Below are 23,047 nucleotides of genomic sequence, written 5' to 3' on the forward strand. Positions count from 1 at the left end.
TTTAAGGCAGTCTCAGTGGAAATGGAGAGAAAAGGTGAGTTTCAAGAAATCTTTATAAGGTAGAATGAAAATTGAATAGCAGATTAGATGTAGAAACAGAGATTCTGAGCTAGGGAAATTGTTAAGTGCTGGTCATGTCATTACCTAAGATAGGGAATTTCAAGAAGGTAAGCAGATGAAGGGCCATGATGAATTCAGTTTGGGGCATGCTAGGTTTTAAAAAGCATTTGGAATCTCTCCAGAAAGAAATGGATAATAAATGGTTTAAAATATGGATACAGAGCTTTGGATTGGTCAGAATAGGTTAATGGTGTTTGAAACTATTGGAATAGATTTGTACCCCAAAGAAATGAATGGTAAGTGTTTTGGAATGGTGTCATTGAAGAGGTGGCATGTGAACTAATGTGTTTGAGAAATCGTGGAAGGACATAGTGAGTAGGGACAATTATTTTGTTTACTTCAGTGATTGAGAATCTTCTGATTTCCTTAATTAATGTTTGTAAAAATTATGTCGTATGTGATTTCTGCACTCCTTACCATACAATTAGTTGGGATATTAATTCTGAAGAAAATAGTGATGCCTGTTTTAATGTTATTTTTTCTCCTCTGGGCCAAATTCCAGATAAAGAGTTTTTGTCTTGCTGAGTATTTTCTTCCTTATCATCATTTTGATATTTATATCCTTGTGTCAGTGCACTAAGAATTGAGTAAGTATTGTGATTTAGAAAGCTCAGCTCTAGAAATGTTTCGCCTGACTTCAGTGATTCTTATGGTCAGCTTTGTCATTGTGTCCCTGTATCTAGGAACTCTTATTATGCTCCACCTCAATTTACTATTTATGAGGCTCAGCAAGAACCTCAACTAAATCCAAAATGTTGTTAATCTTTAATGGCTTCCTCAGGTTCATGTGAAAGGGGTTGGCGGGAGGGTATTTTAATGTCTCTGGCAGCACTGTTTCATTTGGCTGTTTTCCATTACCTGAATGTCATCTAATTTGTTATATTAATCTTATAGTACAAACTCTACGTATAGGTCCCAAGTCAATATTCCTTTCTTCATTGTTCTCCCAATTAAACCAAATATATGACAGTAAGTCAAGTGTCTGAGAGGGAAACAAATCTTATCACTTACTTAAATGTGTCTTGCTTTGAATTGTTCAGGCCTAGAGCCTTAGTACTTCAAAGGAGGCTATCAGGTGAGTTGTGTTATTATCATCTACCAGACTGAGGAAGCATATGTGACCGTAACCTCAATTACTGCAGAAATCAATATCTTTCTTTCTGTAGTAATAGCTCTTGACTTTTCTCCACCTAGCACAGCATAGAGATACAATAGTAGCAGTGGCACACTTGATGGTGATTCTTCCCTGGGATTTGGGAGCTTATCAGAATCTCCAGGGGTACTTATAATTTGAAAAAGTCCCCCAGGTGTGATTCTGATTTGCTTCCTTCTCCTCCTCCTCTGAGAATCACTGTTTCATTCAGAAGCCTCAGCATACATAGGAACATTTGTTGGTATATTGCCCTTGCATTGTTGAACTCCTTAATCCCCATGTCCCCATACTTGCATTTTGAGTGGTCCCCAGTTGTTTCCTCATATACCATAACTTGTGAAACCAATGTCTACCTGTCACTAAAGGTATAGCTACCATTGAAGCAGTCCTACTAGAGTTTGGATTCCTACAAAGCAAAGAGTTCTCAGTAGCTTATGGCCAGGTTTAATTGTGTGGTTTATTTAAATGGGCGCTTTTTGCAAAGACTTAGACTAGAGTCCACAATTTATATTAACACCCCTCCCTGCCAATGTTAGTCCAATATTTTATGATTAAAATTTTCAAATCTATGCCACAGTTGAAAGAATTTCAGGGTGAACACTTCTATATCCACCATCTAGATTCCACAATTAACATTTTAATATACTTACTTAATCATATATCTACTTGAAAGCTTATCCCTCTGTCCATCATTTCACCTTTTTAAAGCATTTCACAGTAAAGTCCAGATATAAGTACAGTTCCCCCTAAACACTTCAGCATGCAGGTCATCAACTAGAGTTTAATATTTATTTACAGCTTTTTGGTTTTGGTGAAAATTTTACATGCAGTGCAAGTGCCCAAATCTAAGTGCTCATTAGCTGACTTTTGACAAATAATATACCTATGCTAGCGGCCCGGTGCATGAAATTCCTGCACCAATAGGGTCCCTAGGCCTGGCCAGCGATCAGGGCCAATCAGGTTCCTCGCCTCCCCACCTCCCTGCCTCCTCCTTCCCTCACTCCCTCAGCACCCCATCACTGCCACTGGTCGCCCGCCATGTTGCGTGTCGCCCCTTGGTGGTCAGCACACATCATAGCGAGCAATCAAACTCCTGGTCTCCCAGTCAAACTCCCGAGGGGACAATTTGCATATTAGCCTTTTATTATATAGAAATAGCCTATATCCCTATCAAAAGGTAGATTTTAAAAATATATATTTTATTGATTTTTTACAGAGAGGAAGGGAGAGGGATAGAGAGTTAGAAACATCGATGAGAGGAAAACATCGATCAGATGCCTCCTGCACACTCCCCACTGGGTATGTGCCTGCATCCAAGGTACATGCCCTTGACCGAAATCGAACCTGGGACCCTTAAGTCAGCAGGCCGACGCTCTATCCACTGAGCCAAACCGGTTAGGGCAAGATAGAAGATTTTTAACAACCTCTTTTTTTCTGCCCAGATTATTCTCTCTTGACACTATATAATCTCTGAATTTAAGGCAAGGAAAAAACTTGTTAGTGCTGTCAGGACAAATCAATGTTTAATAATGGATCAGCAGATTTATCTTCCCCATTGCCTAAAGTACCTTGTGTTTAAAATTGTGTATGAATGGCCCTAGCCGGTTTGGCCTAGTGGATAGAGTGTTAGCCTGCAGATTGAAAGGTCCTGGGTTTGATTCCAGTCAAGGGCACATGCCCAGGTTGTGGGCTTGATCCCCAGTAGGGGGCATGCAGGAGGCAGACAATCAATGATTCTCTCTCATCATTGATATTTCTATCTCTCTCTCCCTCTCCCTTCCTCTCTGAAATCAATAAAAATATATTAAAAAATAAAATAAAATGGCTAAAGCCATAATTTTTTTAAATTTCTTTATTGATTAAGGTATCACATATTTGTCCTCATCCCCCCATTCCCATCCCACACCCCTCCCCACGCATTCCCCCATCCCCTGGTTGTTCATGACCACTGGTTAGGCTCATATGCATGCACACAAGTCCTTTGGTTGATCTCTCCCCCTTATCCTCATGCTCCCTTACCTTCCCTCTGAGGTCCGACAGTCTGTCTGATCTATGCTTCCTTGTCTCTGGGTCTGTTCTTGTTCAGCAGTCTATGTTGTTCATCATTTCCCCTAGATGAGTGAGATCATGTGCTACTAAAAATATACTTATAAGAACCAAAAATGAGACAAGCAATAATGGTTATGCTGACAGGCAAATGAATCGGTCTGCAGTGAGTTTCTTTCTGGGCCAACAGTTCTTTTGAGTCCCAATTTCAATGTAAAACAGTTCCTTATTGTACATGTCAGCAATGATATTTCCGTTCTGGATGGTGGACAAATGGTGGTAATGCAGGTCCAACCCTCTCTGATTTGGTCCTGGGCAACCTGAAGTGATGCACAGCTGCTGACTGCTAGTATGGCAAGGCGTCGTCAGCGTCTTCCATCTCTGGACTGTTTCTCTTCTGTCTTCATGGCTGGAGTAGTCCTGTCAATTCCTCTGTTGCAGGAATCCACATGGTCTCGGAGTTGTTTTCTGAAAATATACAAACATTCTCGACCAAAAGTTAATAATGGAATATTTTCTATAAATTTGACTTGCGATCCTTTTTCATTTTTGCCCAAACGATTTTCCTTTGGCTTGTTTTGACACCAAGTATGTTTTACATGGGTGTCTTGCTGTTAGCATTATAAATGAAAGTTAATTTTCTAAAGTAAAAATTTTCTAGATGTAATTTACTTACAGGATATTTTTCCTTACATGATATTCTTCTACTATCCCCCCCCCTTTTTTTTTTTTTAAATATATTTTATTGATTTTTTACAGAGAGGAAGAGAGAGGGATAGAGAGTTAGAAACATCGATGAGAGAGAAACATCGATCAGCTGCCTCTTGCACACCCCCTACTGGGGATGTGCCCGCAACTAAGGTACATGCCCTTGACCGGAATCGAACCTGGGACCCTTGAGTCCGCAGGCCGACGCTCTATCCACTGAGCCAAACCGGTTTCGGCTACTATCCCCCCTTTTTTGATTTAAATATTAAGAGGCTTTTGGAAATTTTATAATGTAGTCTTGATAGCTTTTAAATTTAAATTTTAATTTTTTGCACTAAAATATGACTGCTTTATGTTCATTACATGTTATGCAATTTTACCATGAGATGAACTACCAATAAAAATTTTAGTTAACACTTCAGGAACAGCTTTTTGTCCAGTACAATTAATTTTTCTAGAATATTCACTTATTTCAATTAGCCAATTTAAATTAGCCTGAAAACTTGACTACTATTTTACTGTCGAATTTAATATTCTAACAGCAATCTTATTTTACCCTACAAATATTAGTGGAAAGGATTATTTGCCTTCTTGAGTAGGCCCTGAGCATTCCTGGTACTAGGCTGGATTTAGATATCTAAAACCCACTTCCCCACACCATGGGTACAAGACAACTCAAACAAGTCTTATTGCAGTGAGAGGGCAGCTGCTGTTTGAGCTGGGCATGGGAAGCTAAGCAGTCATGGGGACAGGAGACCTCCCTCAGAAGGGGTGAGCGTTCAGGCCCCTGCAAAGTTGCGGGGGGGTGAGGATCTGTGCCCCACCTCTGTTGACCCCCAAGTTCTCTCCTGATGGCCCCTCTGTGACTGTGCCTGTCTTAGGTTGTTCCTTCCCTGAGGAATCTTACCCGTCTCTGGCTAACCAGCCATCCTCCGGGGCCAAGCAGGGTGATGTGAGGTTCAATTCTGTCTCCTTAGTAGCCTATGCCCCCATGGCCTCCACGCCCAGCACCTGCCTTGGAATCCCCTCACCTGCTGGCGGGGCCCCAGCACTGATCACATATCTTGGGGAACCCACTGGGCGAGAGACAGATCCATGGTACCAGCCATCACGAGGCTTCAACCTCGGCATGAACAGAAAGCTCAGGCAACAGCTGTGGGCAGTTGGATTGTGAGAAGAGGGCCCTTTGTGGCCAAAAGGGCAAGAGGGACCAATATAGAATGCTCAGATGCCTTCCCAGGGAGCTCTCTACACAATGGAAGAGATTAAATCCTTTCATGTCCTTTTTAAATTGCTGCCAGACATTCAAAGAATTAGTTTGTAAGTTTGTTTGGGATAATTGTATATTATGCTGTTGTAATTCTAAAATATCAAGAGATTGTTACCATTGTCTCCAAGCACCAAAAAGATGATTTTTTATTGATTCCCAAGGGTGCGAGGTACTATTATAAGTAATGGGGTTAACGCAAATCTGGGAAAAATTATAATGACATTGTAGAAAATATCATGTAAGGATATTCTTTGCTCTAGGTCATGGCAATTCCATTTCAAACTGGCTGTCCATTTCTTTTTGTATAGACAAGGTCTTAGTTACATTTTCTGCACCTCTCCCAGGAGCAAGTAGTAATAGTCCCTTCCTTTGGTGTCCACACAAGCCAGAAACCTCTCTTTAATTTTATACACAAAGGGGCAGTGGTTTGATTTTGTGTCATACTAAAGGGAAGCTGGGTGGAGACCCCTGTGTAATTATACTTCCTTGCCCTACCCATGGTACTCCTGGATGACCAAGGTGTTTGGTATTATTGGTTACTACATTAGGCAGGGGATCAGCCCATGTAAGGGCTCTTACCCATGAAGGGTCTTGAGTATGAATGGTTTAAAACAGGAGTCTGAGTATTTTACTTTTTAACTAATTATTTTGCAAAATACAATATTGAGGTATAAATACCTTATATCTATTTGGTTGAGTATTTTATAAGGTAAGAGCTCTAGTTCAATGATATGTGAGGAGAGATACATCGGAACATAAGTTGGGAAGAGAAAGGAAGTAGATGTGAGATGACGAAAATCAAAAATACTAATGTAATATAGCATGTGTTAATATGTGGTTAATTGATTAAAATACATATTATGTATATCTAACATCATGAGATATCATAGTCTATCCCAACAGTGGCACACCATTTATTCAAGAATACCAGAATATCATCATATGCCTTTAGGAAATACACCTTAAATTCATCTCACTGTTGGTTTTGGATTTTTGTCCTTTTATAATGCCTTTATGCCTGGTAAATATCTCTTATTTGGCTTCATTTTAGAGTGATACAGCATATTTTAGTTTATACTATGTTTAGTTAAATGTGGTATAGATTTGAAATTATTTGCTTGCATTTTATTAGGACATACATATAAGTGTATTTCTAATAACATAATTCTGATCCCAAAAGGAGAAGCTGTGACAAAAGTAAATTGTGATATTTCCATAATAAAAAGATATAGCAAACATGCAGACATTTGCATACAGTTTCTGAAATATTGCATACTGGCTTTGTCGGTGCTGGTAAGTCCATTTCAAGGATGTTGCCCTTAGTCCATTAGTTCAGATAATGAGCCCTATAAAGTACATTTATAACTTGTGGCACTGCAAGGAGATGGATTCTAATTTTCATCCTTTTATCTAGACACATTGAAAGAAGGTCAATGGAGGGTTCTGTGTGATTCATTGTCCCAACACATATCAGATGACAGAGACCTGATAATGTCCATGCATAATTGTTTTCCTTATTTGGAAACTGCACTTGAAAGAAATCTTTCTATAATCGTCCTTTGAAGTAAAGTGGAAACAGATATTAAAAGAAGTTCTAGGCCTTTTGTGGGGGTGTCTAACATATTATCACACATGTGACCAGAGAGCTATTCTTGAACAAAAGGGAAAGCAACACGTAACAGAAAAATAGAAAGTCTTTAGTGGCTTTTACAGGCTGTGAATGATATAGCAAGATATTTAATCAACTTTTATCTTCCCCTTTCCTTAAGTCTGTTAAGAACAAAAAGAGCCTGTTTTCTAAATTAAGGAAAAAGCTTCTATGTTCCTAAACATTAGAAAAACTCATACTATATACTTTTCCTAACTTTGTATTTCTTACTAATGCCATTCAAAATAAATATTTGAGGTTTATCTCACACTTATTTTATAGTTTACTAGTAAAAGACTCCAGATAGCAATAAAAATATATATTCTGTATATAATGTCCATGTTTTTATAAAAAATGTGAAATTATAGGCAATTTTAAAATCTAAGAAATTGATTTTAGATTCAAAATTGGTAGTTGATTATGTTTATTTGCTCAATTATTTCATCATCAATGAGAACATTTTTGCTATGCTTGTCTTCTTTGTAGATGCAAAGCAATCATAGATCAGTTTGGTCAGAGAATAATCTCTAAGCATTTCCTTGTGGAAGACAGTTACTTTTCTGAGAACACATGCTCACACGTGCAATACAGGTAAGGAACCACATCACTCACTGTCCAAGGGAAGGTGAAACATAGAAATTTGTGATTACATTGAAACTTCTGTATAACCATTGTTCAAGTAAGATGCAGATATATACCAAACAACAGTATTGAGTTTGTTACCATTGTTCTCTTATAGGGTCTGATTTGGGGGAACTTAGCCTAATTTTGACTCCTTTGCATCAGCTGGGGTTTGTCTGCAGGTCACAATATTCTTCCTTTCATGAGCCAAGAAAATATTAAAGCAGAACTTGACTTGGTTTGGGGAGGTGACACTTTTATCGTAACTTAAATCTTTGAAATATGCCTTCTGGTGGTTATATAACTGTAAATGAAACTTATCCATGGAATCTGAATCACTGAATAACTGTTTTGTGCATTATAGGCAAATTTCCAGGGCAGTCCTAATTACAGATAGATCTGTACTACAAGCAGATTCAGATCAACAGGTAACTTTAGTCCTGTACTTTTTAATAACATGTTGCTAATTTAATCTACATGGTAATATCTATAAATTAATATTGGTGAAATAAAATGTAGTAAGCCATATGTGCTAATTTAAGACATTTAAAAATATATAATGGCAATTATGTAATAATCTTGGTTTCTTAAAGATTTCCTTTTAACAAAAATAATTGTGCCTTATATAACAGATTTATGCTAGGAAAATTGGACTAAATCCTAGTGTTCCAACAACTATTTCTTTGGAACTGAATATACATAGTTATGAGAAGAAAAAGATAATCCCCAGAGAACACATTTTAAAATCTTGGAAGAAAAGACTTCATGATAAGAAATGCTACAGTACTAGTGGTAAGCCCACCAGTAGGCCTGGTGTGAATGAGTAGCAACACACATTTTCATTTCTGGTACTTCCTTATTGCCATTGTTCATTTCAGTACCCTCTTCAGCCTTCTCACCTCCAATTCTTTTGGAATGTCTCTATATAGCTGTGGTTTTCCCTCAGTCTGTTCACCTAAGTTCTAGAGGTGTGTTCCCTTCTGACCATATTTTACAGTGACTGATAAAATCAGCTTACTCAGTAAGTATGACTGTCAGACCTATCCTAGCTAATAAAAGAGAAACATGGTAATTGACCGTACCTCCGCTACGCCCACCAGCCAATCAGAGCGAGTGTGCAAATTAACCCAACAAATATGGCGGTGGCCATGGAGCTGGATCGAGCAGGAAGCTTAGGTTCCCCTGGCGATGGAGGAAGCCAAGCTTCCCACCTGCCCTGGCTGGCCCTGGCCTCTGCTCAAGGCTAAAAAAGTTTCAATTATAGAAGATAAATAAATCCCAGATACCTGCTTCCAGCTGGCCCTGGCCTCCGCTCAAGGCTACAAAGTTTCAATTATAGAAGATAAATAAATCCCAGATATTTGCTACCAGCCGGCCCTGGCCTCTGCTCAAGGAGCAACTGAAAAAATAAAATAAAAAAAGGAGGGGCTGGGAGCTTGGGTCACCAGGAGGCGTGGCCAGCCTGCAAACAGCCATCAGCCCCTCACCCAGGCTGGCCAGGCACCCCAGTGGGGATCCTCACCCCATGGGGGCGTGGCTGGCCTGCAAATCACCACAGGCCCCTCGCCCAGGCCGCCCCATGCCCCAAGGGAACCCCCACCCTGATCTGGGACACTCTTCAGGACAAACCAGCTGGCCTCCACCCATGCACCAGGCCTTTATCCTAATAAAAAAGTAATATGCAAATTGACCATACCTTTGCTACATCCACAAGCCACGCCCACCAGCCAATCAGAAGTGAGTATGCAAATTAAACCAACCAAGATGGCTGTGGCCACGGAGCAAGCAGGAGGCTTGGGTTTCCCTGGTAATGGAGGAAGCCAAGCTTCCTGCACACCCTGGCGGGCCCAGGCCTCCACTCAAGGTTACAAAGTTTCAATTATAGAAGATAAATAAATCCCAACAAAAATGGCGGCAGCCATGGAGCTGGAGAGAGCAGGAGGCGTGAGTTGCCCCTGGTGATGGAGGAAGCCAAGCTTTCGCACACCCTGGCCACCCTAAGCCTCCACTCAAGGCTAGAAAGTTTCAATTATAGAAGATAAATAAATCCCAGATACCAGGGCCTCCACTTGGGTCACTGGGGGTGTGGCCAGCCTGCAAACCACCACAGGACCCTCACCCAGGCCGCCCCAAGGGAACCCCCACCCTGATCCGGGTCACCCTTCAGGGCAAATCAGCTGGCCCCCACCCGTGCACCAGGCTTCTATCCTATCTAATAAAAGAGTAATATACAAATCGACCATCACTCCAACACACAAGATGGCTGCCCCCATGTGAACACAAGATGGCCACCACAAGATGGCCAGCAGGGGAGGGCAGTTGAGGGGGACCAGGCCTGCAAGGGAGGGCAGTTGGGGGTGATCAAGCCTGCAGGGGAGGGCAGTTAGGGGTGACCAGGCCAGCAGAGAAGAGAAATTGGGGGCGATAGGGCCTGTAGGGAAGGGCAGTTGGGGGGCACCCAGGCCTGCAGGGGAGAACAGTTGGGGGGGACTAGGTCTGCAGGGGAGGGCAGTTAGGGCTTACCAGGCCTGCTGGGGAGGGCAGTTAGGGGTTACCATGCCTGCAGGGGAGGGCAGTTAGGGGTGACCAGGCCGGCAGAGGAGGGCAGTTGGGGGCAATGAGGCCTACAGGGGAAGACAGTTGAGGGGGACCCAGACCTGCAAGGGAGGACAGTGGGGGGACCAGGCATGCAGGGGAGAGCAGTTGGGGGGGGACCAGGCCAGCAGGGGAGGACATTTGGGGGTGACCAGGCCTGTAGGGGAGGCAGTTAGGGGTGACCAGACCAGGCCAGCAAGTGAGGGAAGTTAGGGAGTGAACGGGCCTGCAGGGGAGGGCAGTTGGGGGTGACCAGGCTGACTGGGGAGGGCAGTTAAGGGCAACCAGGCTGGCAAGGGAAGGCAGTTGGGGTTGACCGGGCCAGCAGGGGTGGGCAGTTGGGGGTGACCAGGCCTGCAGGGGAGGAAAGTTAGGGGCAACCAGGCCAGCAGAGGAGGGAAGTTATTGGCAATCAGGCCAGCACGGGAGCAGTTAGGCATCTATCAGGCTGGCCGCAGAGTGGTTAGGGGCAATCATTCAGGCAGGCAGGCGAGCAGTTGGGAGCAAGCCATCCTGGATTGTGAGAGGTAATTGCGACTGCCAGTTTAGGCCCAATCCTACCAGGGCAGTTAGACATTCCTTGAGGGGTCCCATATTGGAGAGGGTGCAGGCTGGGCTGAGGGACACACACCCCTGTGCATGAATGTCATGCACCAGGCCACTAATTCTATATGTTCACTAATAAAAATAGGTTCCTACAATTCCTTAAGTTGGATGCTTTCTATTATATGAAACAAATATGTTTTTTATTACATGAACCTCAGTTCTTTCATTTAATCATTTAGCAAATAGTAGGTGCTTTTTACATACCAGCCAGTGTGCGGGTTCTGAGGAAACAGTGTTAACCATGATAGCACCTCTGCCCTCATAGCTTGCCATCTGGAGGATAGAGATACATATATAGACAAATAAAGAGCAACTAGTTTATTATGAGAAGTGTGAGTAGGAATGTTACAACTGTCCTGTAATTACCAGTTGACTCATCTGTATCTCCCAGTAAACCTTGAGCTTTGTGAGTGGGTTGAAGAATAACAGTGAGGCAGAAAAGTGAAGAGAGCAAATAGGGACAATACTGAAGAAGCTAAGCTGTGGAGAGCAAGAGAGAGAAAGTGGTTCCTGAAGAGGGATGTGGAAGTGAATAAGGCTTCTCTTATATTTAAAAGACTAGAGGCCCGGTGCATGAAAATTCATGCACTCTGGGGGTCCCTCAGCCCAGCCTGTGTGCCCTCTCACAGTCCGGGAGCCCTCGGGGAATGTCCTACTGGAGGCAACCAGGCAGACCAAACAGTACAGCGCTGCCCCTGTCACCATACAGCTGCCACCACTGGCCTCCCTCTGCAGGAGGCGACTGGGCAGGTCCACCCCCCACCCATTGCCCCTCCGCCACTGCTGGTCACCACCAGCCCTTCCCCCCCCCCGCCCATTGCCATCTCCTCCCTCTGCCCACTGGCACATGCCTTGACTGGCCTGGCACTGCCTGCTCAACAGCCCTGCCCCCTGCTGACCAGTCGTTCCACTGTTTGGTCAATTTGCATATTACACTTTTATTATATAGGATTAGTATATATTTCAGTCGATGATTTTGAGCCAGTGGAGAGAGAGGGGTTGAAGATACCCAGGACAAAAGAAGGATTATTGATGCAGCAAGGTCCAGGTAAAAGGCCAGGGAGGATGGGATTCAGAGAACAGGTAAAAGTGCTGCTGTTAGATGGGATGTGAGACAAGAGGATGAATGAAGGATCATTTGGGAGATCCCATCTGATGCATTACATTTACTCTTTAAATTATAAAGTGAGGTAATCTCCAGAGAATGGGGATGTGAGAATGGGAATGGATCAAAGCTCAATAAAAAATGTCAGATAATCACTGTGGGAAGTTAGAAAATGACCTATCTCATGGCCAGATGGCTGGGCAGTATTAATGGCCCAGTTGAGTCTGGTGGTCATGGGTTTACAATGGCATTAATCTACTATCGTTCCAGCTTTCATTCTCGTACCTGCCACTTAGCCTGGTCAATGACCTATTAAGAGACTGGCAATTCCTAGTCTCCTCTCTTTTCCCCCAGATTACTAGCTCCTTCTGCCCTCTTATTTTTTCCATGGTCTAGATCCCATGGTAGATCTGAACTGCCCTTCCGTCAACACCTTGAAATCTCATGTAATCATGTTCTACTGGACACACAGAGGAAAATCCCATTACTTGGATAATCTGCATCTGGATCACTGAGGGCTTCTTGAGTAAACCACACAATCAGACAGACTGGCACTGCCACAGTGTCAGGAGCAACAATCTCATTCAGCTGGACCTTAGTTCCTACCATCAGTTAGCTCTTCCACTGGCTTGAGACAGCTCCCTCTCCCTTTCCCCTCAGTGGCTAATTCAGGTCCTCACTATTTTACCCACCCTTCTTTCCCTTAAACTTCTCAATACCTCCTCCCCACTTCACAGAAAAGTGAGGCCACCTACTAAATACAATGGCACTTGACATCCTGTTTCACCATCTACAAGTTATGTATACCAGGACAGAGATTAAGAGGGCTCCTACCCTTGTCCAAGGCTATACTTTTTCACAAGTGCCAATGACACACACACACAGCACTCTGCATACCTGCTTTCTCTCCTGTATCTCCAGCCTCTCCCAACTACTGGCATTCTCCTCTCAACCTGTATATATGTAGTAGTATTTTCTATCCCAAAAATAAATAATAAAATGTCCCCTTGACTGTGTCCCCATCTCTAGCTGGTATCCAATTTCCCCTTCTCTTATCAGAATTTTTAAGATATTATCTGTACTTGCTGCTTCTAGCTCCTTACCTCTCATTCACTCTTGGACTAACATGGCTTCTACCCTCATATCTCTAGCATAATTTATCTTGGTAAATTCTTTAATTGCTTCATAATAGTCAGGGCCACAGGGCAATTTTTGTTTTTTGTCACTAGGTACTTTTTGATACATTTGATTGGCAATGTCGATTATTTCTTTTCTCTTGAAACTCTATACTCCTTTGGCTTCCACTCTCCTATTTCTCCTCATAACTCTGTCTATTCCCTCTCCACTTCCTTTGTGGGCTCTGTCCTCCTTGTAAATATCAAGGCTCCTGAGAGTTCAGGATAAGGAAAATTCTGTGATTGGAGATCACTGATTATATCTCAATTTTTAAAAAGTATACATGGTAGTTATAAGAAACAAAAGAAGTACTTTAAGCCCTGGCCGGTGATCTCAGTGGTTAGAGCATCTGCCTGCACACCAAATGGTCTTGGATTCAATTTTTGGTCAAGAGCATGTATTTGAGTTGCAGGTTCAATCCCGGCCCAGGGCAGGGTGCATGTGGGAAACAAATGATTGGCGTGTGTCTCTCAATGTTTCTCTCTCTCTCCCTTCCTCCTGCCCTCCTTTCCACTTTCTTGAAAAATCAATACAAAAAACTATCCTCAGGTGAGGATTAATGAAAAGAATAATGATAAGAAATAAAGTACTTAAATGATTTTGTAGTCCTTAAGGGACTGTTCCAGTTATACTCATGATTTTAGTCATAATCATTTGATAATTATAACATAACATTATATATTTTAGTGGATCATCTCTCTTTAATCCTAAAGTACATTTTCTATCATAGACGGCAGCAAAGGGACTCAGGAGTATGGAGAACATAGTTTTTAAGACACTGTAAGCCCAAAAACGCACGTACAAATAGTAGGATAGTCATGGTTATCAAAATAATTTCTCTTTTGGGAACTTGTTGTAGGCATTTCCTCTGGGGGCTGTCAACCTGATATTACCATCAAAATCTAAGCATGATAGTCACAGGTAAAAGTCCAGATAGGGCTTTACCTTTTGGCAAGTATTTCCTAAATTAGATGGTATAGTTTCATCAGAGTAAAGATTAGATTGAGATTTAATATAGAAACTTTGGTTCTATAGAGAAACATTGACCTGATGGTCATTTAAAGTCGTTTAAATATAAAGCCATATAGCATATCAGTAGTGCCTAGGACAGCATATTGTATATCAGTAAACATCCTATATAATAAAAGCATAATGTGCAAATTGACCAAACGGCAGAATGGCCAGTCAGTGGGGGGCAGGGCTACCGAGCAGGTGGCACCAAGCCAGCCAAGGCGCGTGCCAGTGGGCAGAGGGAGAGAACGGCAATGGGGGGGGGGGGCGCGCGGCAACCAGCAGGGGTGATGGGGAGGCGGTGCCATCCCCTGATAGGCTGGCCCATTCGCCTCCTGCAGTAGGACATCCCCTGAGGACTCCCGGACTGTGAGAGGGCACAGGCAAGGCTGAGGGACCCCTGCCCCCCCAGTGCACAAATTTTCATGCACTGGGCCTATCTTACCTAATAATAGACAAACATGTAAATTGACTGTACCTCCACTATGCCCACAGCCAATCAGAGTGAGTATGCAAATTAACCCAACAAAGATGGTGGTTAATTTGCATACATAGGCGCCCAGCAGCCTAGGTCCCAGGAACATCCTCAGCACCCAGGTCACTCTGAAGTAGGCCCCGCTTGGGCCCTGATCATCCTGGGAAGGGCCTGAGCCAGGGGGCCCCTGGGCAGGGCTGAGCTGGCCATCAAAGCCGCGGGGGGCCCCTGCCCAGGCCTAGGCCTAGGCAGGGGTGGAGCCGGCGATTGGTGTGAACTACAGAGGAAACACCTTTTCTGACTTTTCATTGGCTAAGCTCCCTGTATGTTACTGGTAATATTCTTAGTAACTTGGGTAATAAGAATCCAAAAAGGTGATCTAGGGTTTTTTCACCTCACTCCTGGAGAAAAAAATGAAGGTCCGCTGCTGGAGGGTTAAGAAATGTCATATCCTGCCCTAGCCAGTTTGGCTCAGTGGATAGAGCCTCGGCCTGCCAACTGCAGTTTCTGGGTTCAATTCTGATCAAGGGCATGTACCTAGGTTGCCGGCTTCTCCCTGGCTGGGGCCCAGGTCAGGGCTCATGCAGGAAGCAACCAATCAAAGTGTTCCTCTTACTTTGATGTTTCTCTCTGTCTTTCCCTTTCTCTTCCACATTCTCTAAAAATCAATAGAAACATATCCTCAGGTGAGGATAAAAAAAAAAGAAAGAAAGAAATGTCATATCCTATGAAAGACACATCTTGAAAATGCCTAAAGAAAGTTGTCATTTTTTCATGTTGAAGAGACTGGAGTCCGTGTTGATGAAAACACCTTGGTGGCTGCATTGACTGGCAGTGGCTGCAGCAGCAGGGTGATGGGGCTGGTGCCTTCCCCTGATCAGCCCGGTAGCCTCCCACAAAAGGAGTCCAGACTAGCGGGCCTAAGCCATCAGTAGGACATCCCCTGAGGGCTACCAGTATGTGAGAGGGGGCAGGCTGGGCTGAGGGGGACCAATTTTGTGCACCAGGCCCCTAGTAGTCTATAATAATCTATAATAATAAAAGTGTAATATGCAAATCAACCGAACAGTAGAACGACCTTCCAGACCACCACACTATGACACGCACTGGCGTCAGGCCAGCCAAGGTGGGTGCGATGTGATTGGTCAGGGGGCCCCCCCGCCATCGCCCCATGATCGCCCTGCAGTGGGAGGCCCAGGCCACCCTCTGTGAGGCGATAGATGGGGGGAGCTCCAGATCAATCTCCCTGCAGAGGGAGGCCCAGGCTACCAGGCTGGCGGCGCTGCAGCAGTTGGGTGGGGCCTCCCTCTGTGGGGCAATGGATCTGGGAGCCCTGCAGCTGTGCAGGGCCGGCCAGCGATTGCCCCGCTGAGGGAGGCCCAGGTCAGCCAAGCAATCACACCCCATGCCTGTCACCTACAGAGGGAGGCGACCGGTGGTGGGGGAGGGGGGACAGTGCTGCACAGATGGCAAGCAGTGGCAGTGGCAGTGGCAGGGGCGAGGCCAGCTGCCGGCAGCCAGGGGAAGGAAAGCCTGGATAGGCCCTGATTGCCAGCCCGGCCTAGGGACCCTACCTGAGGGGTCCCAGATTGCAAGAGGGCACAGGCTGGGCTGAGTGACATTCCCTCCCCCCACCCCCCTGCATGAATTTAGTGCATCAGGCCTCTAGTTATTTAATAATAATTTTCCATTTCACTTTTAATTCTAAGTTTCTACTTTTATTAATGAAGTCCTTAAATTAATTTGAAGCCATTCATTTTGAAACATTTTGGTATATGTTTGCATATACTTTGGTGTATATGTTGCCGTATACTTTGTTTTAATATCTTTGGAATTTGAAACATTTAAAAATATTTTAGTATTCCGTAACTGCTATTTTTATTCATTATGAATAATCAAAATGGAAAAAATAGATTTAATATGATCTGATTTCAAACACTGAAGTACAAATAATTCAGAAGTAATATGTCATAATTATATCCTTTGAAAATAAGTGAAGTATTTGATAAATATTAAGGATATTTAAAATATTCATTATCTGTTAATTATATGAATGCACTATAGATGATATAAAATAATGCGGAAATCGGATTTAGGACACATATGTGTGTTACAGATATCAAATTCTTTTCTAAAACCCTTACAAGCTAAGTTTTTTCAAATATCAGTGAGCAGTTGAAAAAGACATTCAGTTTTGATATTAACTATACTCTAATGATAGAAGAAATGAAAATGAGATCTAACAGCTATGTCTGATATTTTATTTCTGCTTTTTAGATTTCCATTTTGACAGTGCCAGCAGAGGAACCAGGAACTTCTGCTGTTCGGGTCATTGAACTATGTTCTTCAACAATGACATGCATGAAAGGCACATGTAAGCATAGTAGAGTCTAGTTATTTCTCTTTTGTGTTTGTTTAGAAAGTAAAAGAGGGCAATTATTGTTAAAGTTGCCAGGGTTGTGTTTATAGAGTTTTTTTATTCACAGTCTTGTTCATACAGTGTGTATTCATACAATAAGTCATTTTATACCTACCCCTTGCTTTTAAAAATTTCTGTGGCTAAATCTTCACAGGCACTATTGTTAAGTTCTTCAGTGAAAGAAGTTCTGTGACTTTCCAATTTTTTTTTTTTTGGTAATTTTTCTTAAGCTTATTGGAAACATACTTTCAAAAAATTTATTTTCTGCCTAGCTGGTGTGGCTCACTTGGTTGACATTGTCCCATGCACCAGAAGGTTGCCAGTCAGGGCACATGCCCAGGTTGCTGGTTTGATTCCCATAGCAGGCATGCAGGAGGCAGTCAATGGATGTTTCTCTCTCATCGATGTTTCTGTCTTTCTCTCCCTCTCTCTTCCTCTCTCTTCAATCAATAAAAAAAATTTTAAAATTATTTTCTTTGCTGCTCGTTTTCTTGTTTGCTTTTCTTGTATTTCTTTTTTAAAATATATTTTTATTGATTTCAGAGAGGGAGAGAGAGAAGAAACATCAATAATGAGAGATAATCATTAAACAGCTGCCTCCTGCACTCCCCACACTAGGGATCCAGCCCTCAACTCGGGCATATGCCCTGACCGGGAATTGAACCGTGCCTCCTGGTTCATAGGTTGACACTCAACCACTGAGCCACCATTATATTGGTATAATGTGTGTATGCTGTTTTATCACATGTGTAGATTCTTGTGACCATGACAATAAGGATCCCTAGTGATATATAATCCCATTATTGAACTTCTACCATGTATATAAATTCTCAATATATTTCTGTTTAATGAGACTAAAGTTAGAGACTACTTTATCTGTTCTTTTTCCTATATGTATCAAGATTTATTTCTCCAGAACTTTCAGATATTATGCAATATATTTCTTAAAGATGCTTCAATAAGTAGAATTTAACAAGTATAACTTAGACGTCACTGTGCCTAGACCTAAACTGTGTACTTGTAAAGATTATGAAGAAGCAGAGGTTGACATGCCTTATTTGAAGTGTTCATATTCTTATTGCACACCTAATGGAACAAGACAGTATTAACTGAGTGAAATGTACATTTCAGGATAAGTAAAGATGAATGTGAACTAGGCCCTGACCTTAGAGGACTCATAATCAAATGGGTCAGATAAGACAAACACAAAAGTAGCTCTAAAAGGCAGAATATGAAAGTACCACAGGAGAGGTACCAACAAACAGTGGAGTCTAGAGATTCATAGGAGGGAAACATAGCAATATCATTAGCTAGAATTATTTTTAATTCTCTAAATTTATATTAAGTTTTACTCAAACTTCTTATAAGAATTATGAGAAGCAGAAGACTAATCTGGTTTGGCGTAGTCAAGGAAAACTTGACTCTGTTTTCAAGTATAGTGCTACTATTTACTAAAAGATGGCAAAACTGGGTAAAACATAAGTGGGAGCTTGATGCCAATAGGGAGAGTGATTAAAACTTGTCCAATATTGCTGTAATTCCAAATTTCCACTTGAAAAGTTGCTCAGAAAAGGTTATTTTTCCTTTAACAGTGATATGTGATATATGCAAATCTTTACCATGACAGTTATTATTTTCCTCTATTATTTTAATCAGTTTTTTATGTCCTTTTATCTGTGTTAGTTATAAAATAAAACTTCATCCTTCGTTTTCTAAATTACATTTATTTTATACTTGTGATTATTTTTGTAAATATATATATTTTTTTTTTTTTATAAATTATTTTCCCATGTGAAATACTTTTGTAGCCCCAGTCTAATAATACATATTGACAATTTGGAAAATATTTTTTTAAAAAGTACAATTAATATAATTCCTCTACCTAGAGATGTAAAACCAAATTATATTAAAACTAGAGGCCCAATGCACGAAATTCATACAAGGGGCTCAGCCCTCGCAACCGCTGCGGCTGCCCTTGGCCCTCGCAGCCCCAGCTTCATCCGAAAAGTCATCTGGAAGGATGTCCGGAAGGTCTTTCGGCTGTCTGGTCTAATTAGCATATTATGCTTTTATTATGATAGATAGTAAAACCAGGAATTTGACATTGGTATAATGTGTGTATGCCGTTTTATCACATGTGTAGATTCTTGTGACCATGACAATAAGGATCCCTAGTGATATCATTTTTTAGCCACAGCCATCTTCCTACCTACCCAGACCCACTACCTAATCCCAGGTAACCACTAATATGTTTACTATCAATAATTTTTCACTTTCAGAATGTAATATAAAAAGAATTATACAGTACAGTAAAACCTGGATATAATAGACTAATTTGGACAAGGGGGTGTCCATTAAAGCCAAAAGTCCATTATATAATTAAGTAGGTTTCCTGAATGCATGTTAAAAATTTAACAAATTAGTTTACCTGTTTTTACTTGTGTAGACACGTTTGGGTAATTAAAATGAAGTATGTATGAAAAGTTTAATTTCATAGAAAAGTTATCTATATGTATTACTGTAGTTTTAAATTTATACTGAATAGGTAATAGTAAATGCATGCATTAACCAGTCACCAGAAGTTAATAAATGCACACAGCTGGGACGTTGCTTAACACACCTGGATCATCAGCTGGCACATATTAAAACTGCTGCAGAAAGTCATGCCAAACAACAACAGAACCAGTTACCACCAGATGCAGTATAATCATATGCTAATCATTCGCCAAACACTGTTTATGAGTGATGACTCTTGGCTTTAAATATGTAGACTATAGTTGTAGATGTGTAATATTTACTTATTTTTTAATTAAGTCTTTATTGTTGAAAGAATTATATATGCACCCTTCACCCCCTTGACCCCTTCTAGCCAGCCCATCCCTTGCCCCAGGCCTTCACCACCCTATTGTCTATGTCAGTGGTCTATGTCCATTGATTATTCATATATGCATACAAGTTATTTGGTTGATCTCTTCCCACCCACCCACGCCTTCCCTCTGAGATTCAATAATCTATTCCATGCTTCTATGTCTCTACATCTACTAGTATTTTGTTCATCAGTTTATTTTGTTGATTAGATTCCACATATGAGTGATATCATGCAATACTTGTCTTTTTCTGACTGGCTTATTTCACTTAGCATAATGCTCTCCAGGTCCATCCATGCTGTTGCAAATGGTAAAAGTTCCTTCTTTTATATAGCGGCATAGTATGCCATTGTGTAGATGTAACACTGTTTTCTAACTCACTCATCTGCTGATGGGCACTTACAATAGGCTCTATCCAAATCTTAGCTACTGTAAATTGTACTGCTATGAACATAGGGGTGCATATATCCTTTCTGATTGGTGTTTCTGTTTTCTTGGGATATATTCCTAGAAGTGGGATTACTGGATCAAATGAAGTTCCATTTTTAATTTTTTGAGGAAACGATATACTGTTCTCCCACAGTGGCTGCACCAGTCTGCATTCCCAACAGCAGTGCACGAGGGTTCCTTTTTCTCCACATTCTCTCTAGCACTTGTTGATTTGTTGATGATAACCATTCTGACAGGTGTGAGGTGGTACCTCATTGTTGTTTTGATTTGCATCTATCAGATGATTAATGACTTTGAGCATGTTTTCATATGTCTCCTGGTCTGCTGTATGTCCTCTTTTGAAAAGTGTCTATTTAGGTTCTTTGCCCATTTTTTGATTGGATTGTTTATCTTCCTTTTGTTAAATTGTATGAGTTCCCTATACATTTTGGAAGATTAAAGCCTTATCGGAGATCACATTGGCAAATATGTTCTCCCATGCAATGGGCTTTCTTGTTGTTTTGTTAATGGTTTCTTTTGTTGTGCAGAAGCTTTTTATTTTGATGTAGTCGCATTTGTTTATTTTCTCCTTAGTTTCCATTGCCCTAGGAATTGTGTCTGTAAATATATTGCTATGACAAATGTCTGCCATTTTGCTGCTTACGGCTTCTTCTAAGATTTTTATGGTTTCCCAGCTTACATTTAAGTTCTTTATCCATTTGAGTATATTTTTGTTTATGGTATAAGTTGGTGGTCTAGTTTCATTTTTTTGCATGTATTTGACCAATTTTCCCAACACCATTTATTGAAGAGACTGTCTTGACTCCATTGTCAAATATTAACTGAGCATAATGGTGTGGGTTGATTTCTGGGTTCTCTGTTTTGTTCCATTGGTCTATATGTCTGTTCTCGTGCCAGTACCCGGCAGTTTTAAGGACCGTGGCTTTGTAGTATAGCTTGATATCTGGGATTGTGATCCTTCCAACTTTGTTCTTCTTTCTCAAGATTGCTGCAGCTATTCGGGCTCTTTTTCTTTTTATTTTAGATGAATTTTTGGAGAGTTTTTTTATGTTTTTGAAATATGCCTTTGGTATTTTAATGGGGAGTGCATTGAATCTATAGATTGCTTTGGGAAGTATGGACATTTTAATGATGTTGATTCTACCGATCCATGGACATGGTATATTCTTCTGTTTGTTTATGTCTTCCTCTGCCTCTTTTTTCAGTGTCATGTAATTTTCCTAGTAAATGTCCTTCACCTCCTTGCTTAACTTTATTCCTAGGTATCTTTTTTTTTTTTTTTTTTACATATTAAAGGGGAGGTTTATTCTGCAATAACGAGCGAGATTCATTACAGAGGAGGTAGAGAAACCAGGATTAGAGTAAGGGGAGGAAGAGGAGGGACCCAACCGGGCTGTCTCTGCAGACGGAGAGACGGAGAGAGAGGAGAGCAGCCCTAGGTATCTTTTTGTTGCAAAGGTAAATGGGATTTTTTTTTTTTTTTTAGTTTTTCTTTCTGTGAGTTCATTATTGGTGTATAAAAATCCATAGATTTCTGGGTGTTAATTTTGTTAATTATGCCAAAGTTATTCATTAATTCTAGTAGTTTTTTAATGGAGTCTTTGGGGTATTCTATGTGCAATATCATGTCATCTGCAAATAAGGACAGTTTTACTTCTTATTTTCCAATTTGGATGCCTTTTATTTCTTCTTCTTTTCTGATCACTATGGCTAACACTTCCAGCACTATGTCGAACAGGAGTGGTGAGAGTTTGCATCCCCGCCTTGTCCCTCTTCTTAGAGGAAATGGTTCTAGTTTTAGCCCATTGAGTATGATGTTGCCTGTAGGTTTATCATATAAAGCTTTTGTTATGTTGGAGTATGTATGATCCCTCAATTCCCACTTTGCTGAGCATTTTTATCAGGAAAGGGTATTGGATTTTGTCAAATGCCTTTTCTGCATCAATTGATATGATTATGTGATTTTTGTCTCTCAGTTTGTTTTTGTGATGTATCACATTTATTGATTTGCGGATATTGTACCATCCTTGCATCCCCAGAATAAATCCCACTTGTTCATGGTGTATGATCTTTCTAATGTAATGCTGCATTGCTAGAATTTTGTTGAGGATTTTAGCATCTATGTTCATCAGGGATATTGGCCTGTAGTTCTTTTTCTTTGTGGTGTCTTTATCTGGTTTTGGAATTAGGGCAATGCTGGTTTCATAGAAAGAGCTTGTAAGTGTGCCTTCCTCTTGAATTTTTTGGAATAGTGTGAGAAGGATAAGTTTTAGTTCTTCTTTGAATGTTTGGTAAAACGCCCCTGTGAAGCTGTCTGACCCTGGGCTTTTGTTTGCTGGAAGTTTTTTGATGACTCCTTCGATTTCCTCCTTAGTTATCAGTCTGTTGAGATTTTTTGATTCTTTTTGGTTGAGTTTTGGAAGGTCGTATTTTTCCAGGAATATGTCCATTTCCTCTAGGTTGTTAATTTTATTGGAATAGAGTTGTTCATAGTATTTTTTTACAATCCTTTGTATTTCTGTGGGGTCTGTTGTTATTTTGCCTCTTTCATTTCAGATTTGGTGTATTTGGGTCCTCTCTTTGCTTCTTGATGAGCCTGGCTAGAGGTTCATCAATCTTGGTTATCCTTTCAAAGAACTAGCTCTTGGGTTCATTGATATTTTGTATTGTTTTTTGTGGGTTTTTTTGGTATCTATGTCATTTATTTCTGCTCTGATTTGTATTATCTCCTTCCTTCTGCTCACTCTGGGCTTTTCTTGTTGCTCTACTTCTAAGTC

The 23,047-nt window shown here is 41.2% G+C and overlaps 1 protein-coding gene and 1 non-coding gene across 2 annotated transcripts in view; both read left to right on the top strand.

Annotated features, from left to right (window-relative positions):
• Positions 1-23,047, top strand: part of CHM (CHM Rab escort protein) — a 410,199-nt gene that overhangs the window by 341,090 nt on the left and 46,062 nt on the right. Inside the window, exons 12-14 of the mRNA XM_008159484.3 lie at positions 7,432-7,536; positions 7,931-7,994; positions 16,812-16,908. Of these exons, the coding sequence (XP_008157706.2) occupies positions 7,432-7,536; positions 7,931-7,994; positions 16,812-16,908 (266 nt within the window). The remainder of the gene's footprint in view (positions 1-7,431; positions 7,537-7,930; positions 7,995-16,811; positions 16,909-23,047) is intronic.
• Positions 1,372-1,454, top strand: MIR361 (microRNA mir-361). The gene has a single exon (NR_129128.2). It is a non-coding gene; the product is annotated as a microRNA mir-361 (primary transcript).

This window comes from Eptesicus fuscus, chromosome 1 (genome assembly GCF_027574615.1).
Source record: "Eptesicus fuscus isolate TK198812 chromosome 1, DD_ASM_mEF_20220401, whole genome shotgun sequence".
Lineage (NCBI taxonomy): Eukaryota > Metazoa > Chordata > Mammalia > Chiroptera > Vespertilionidae > Eptesicus > Eptesicus fuscus.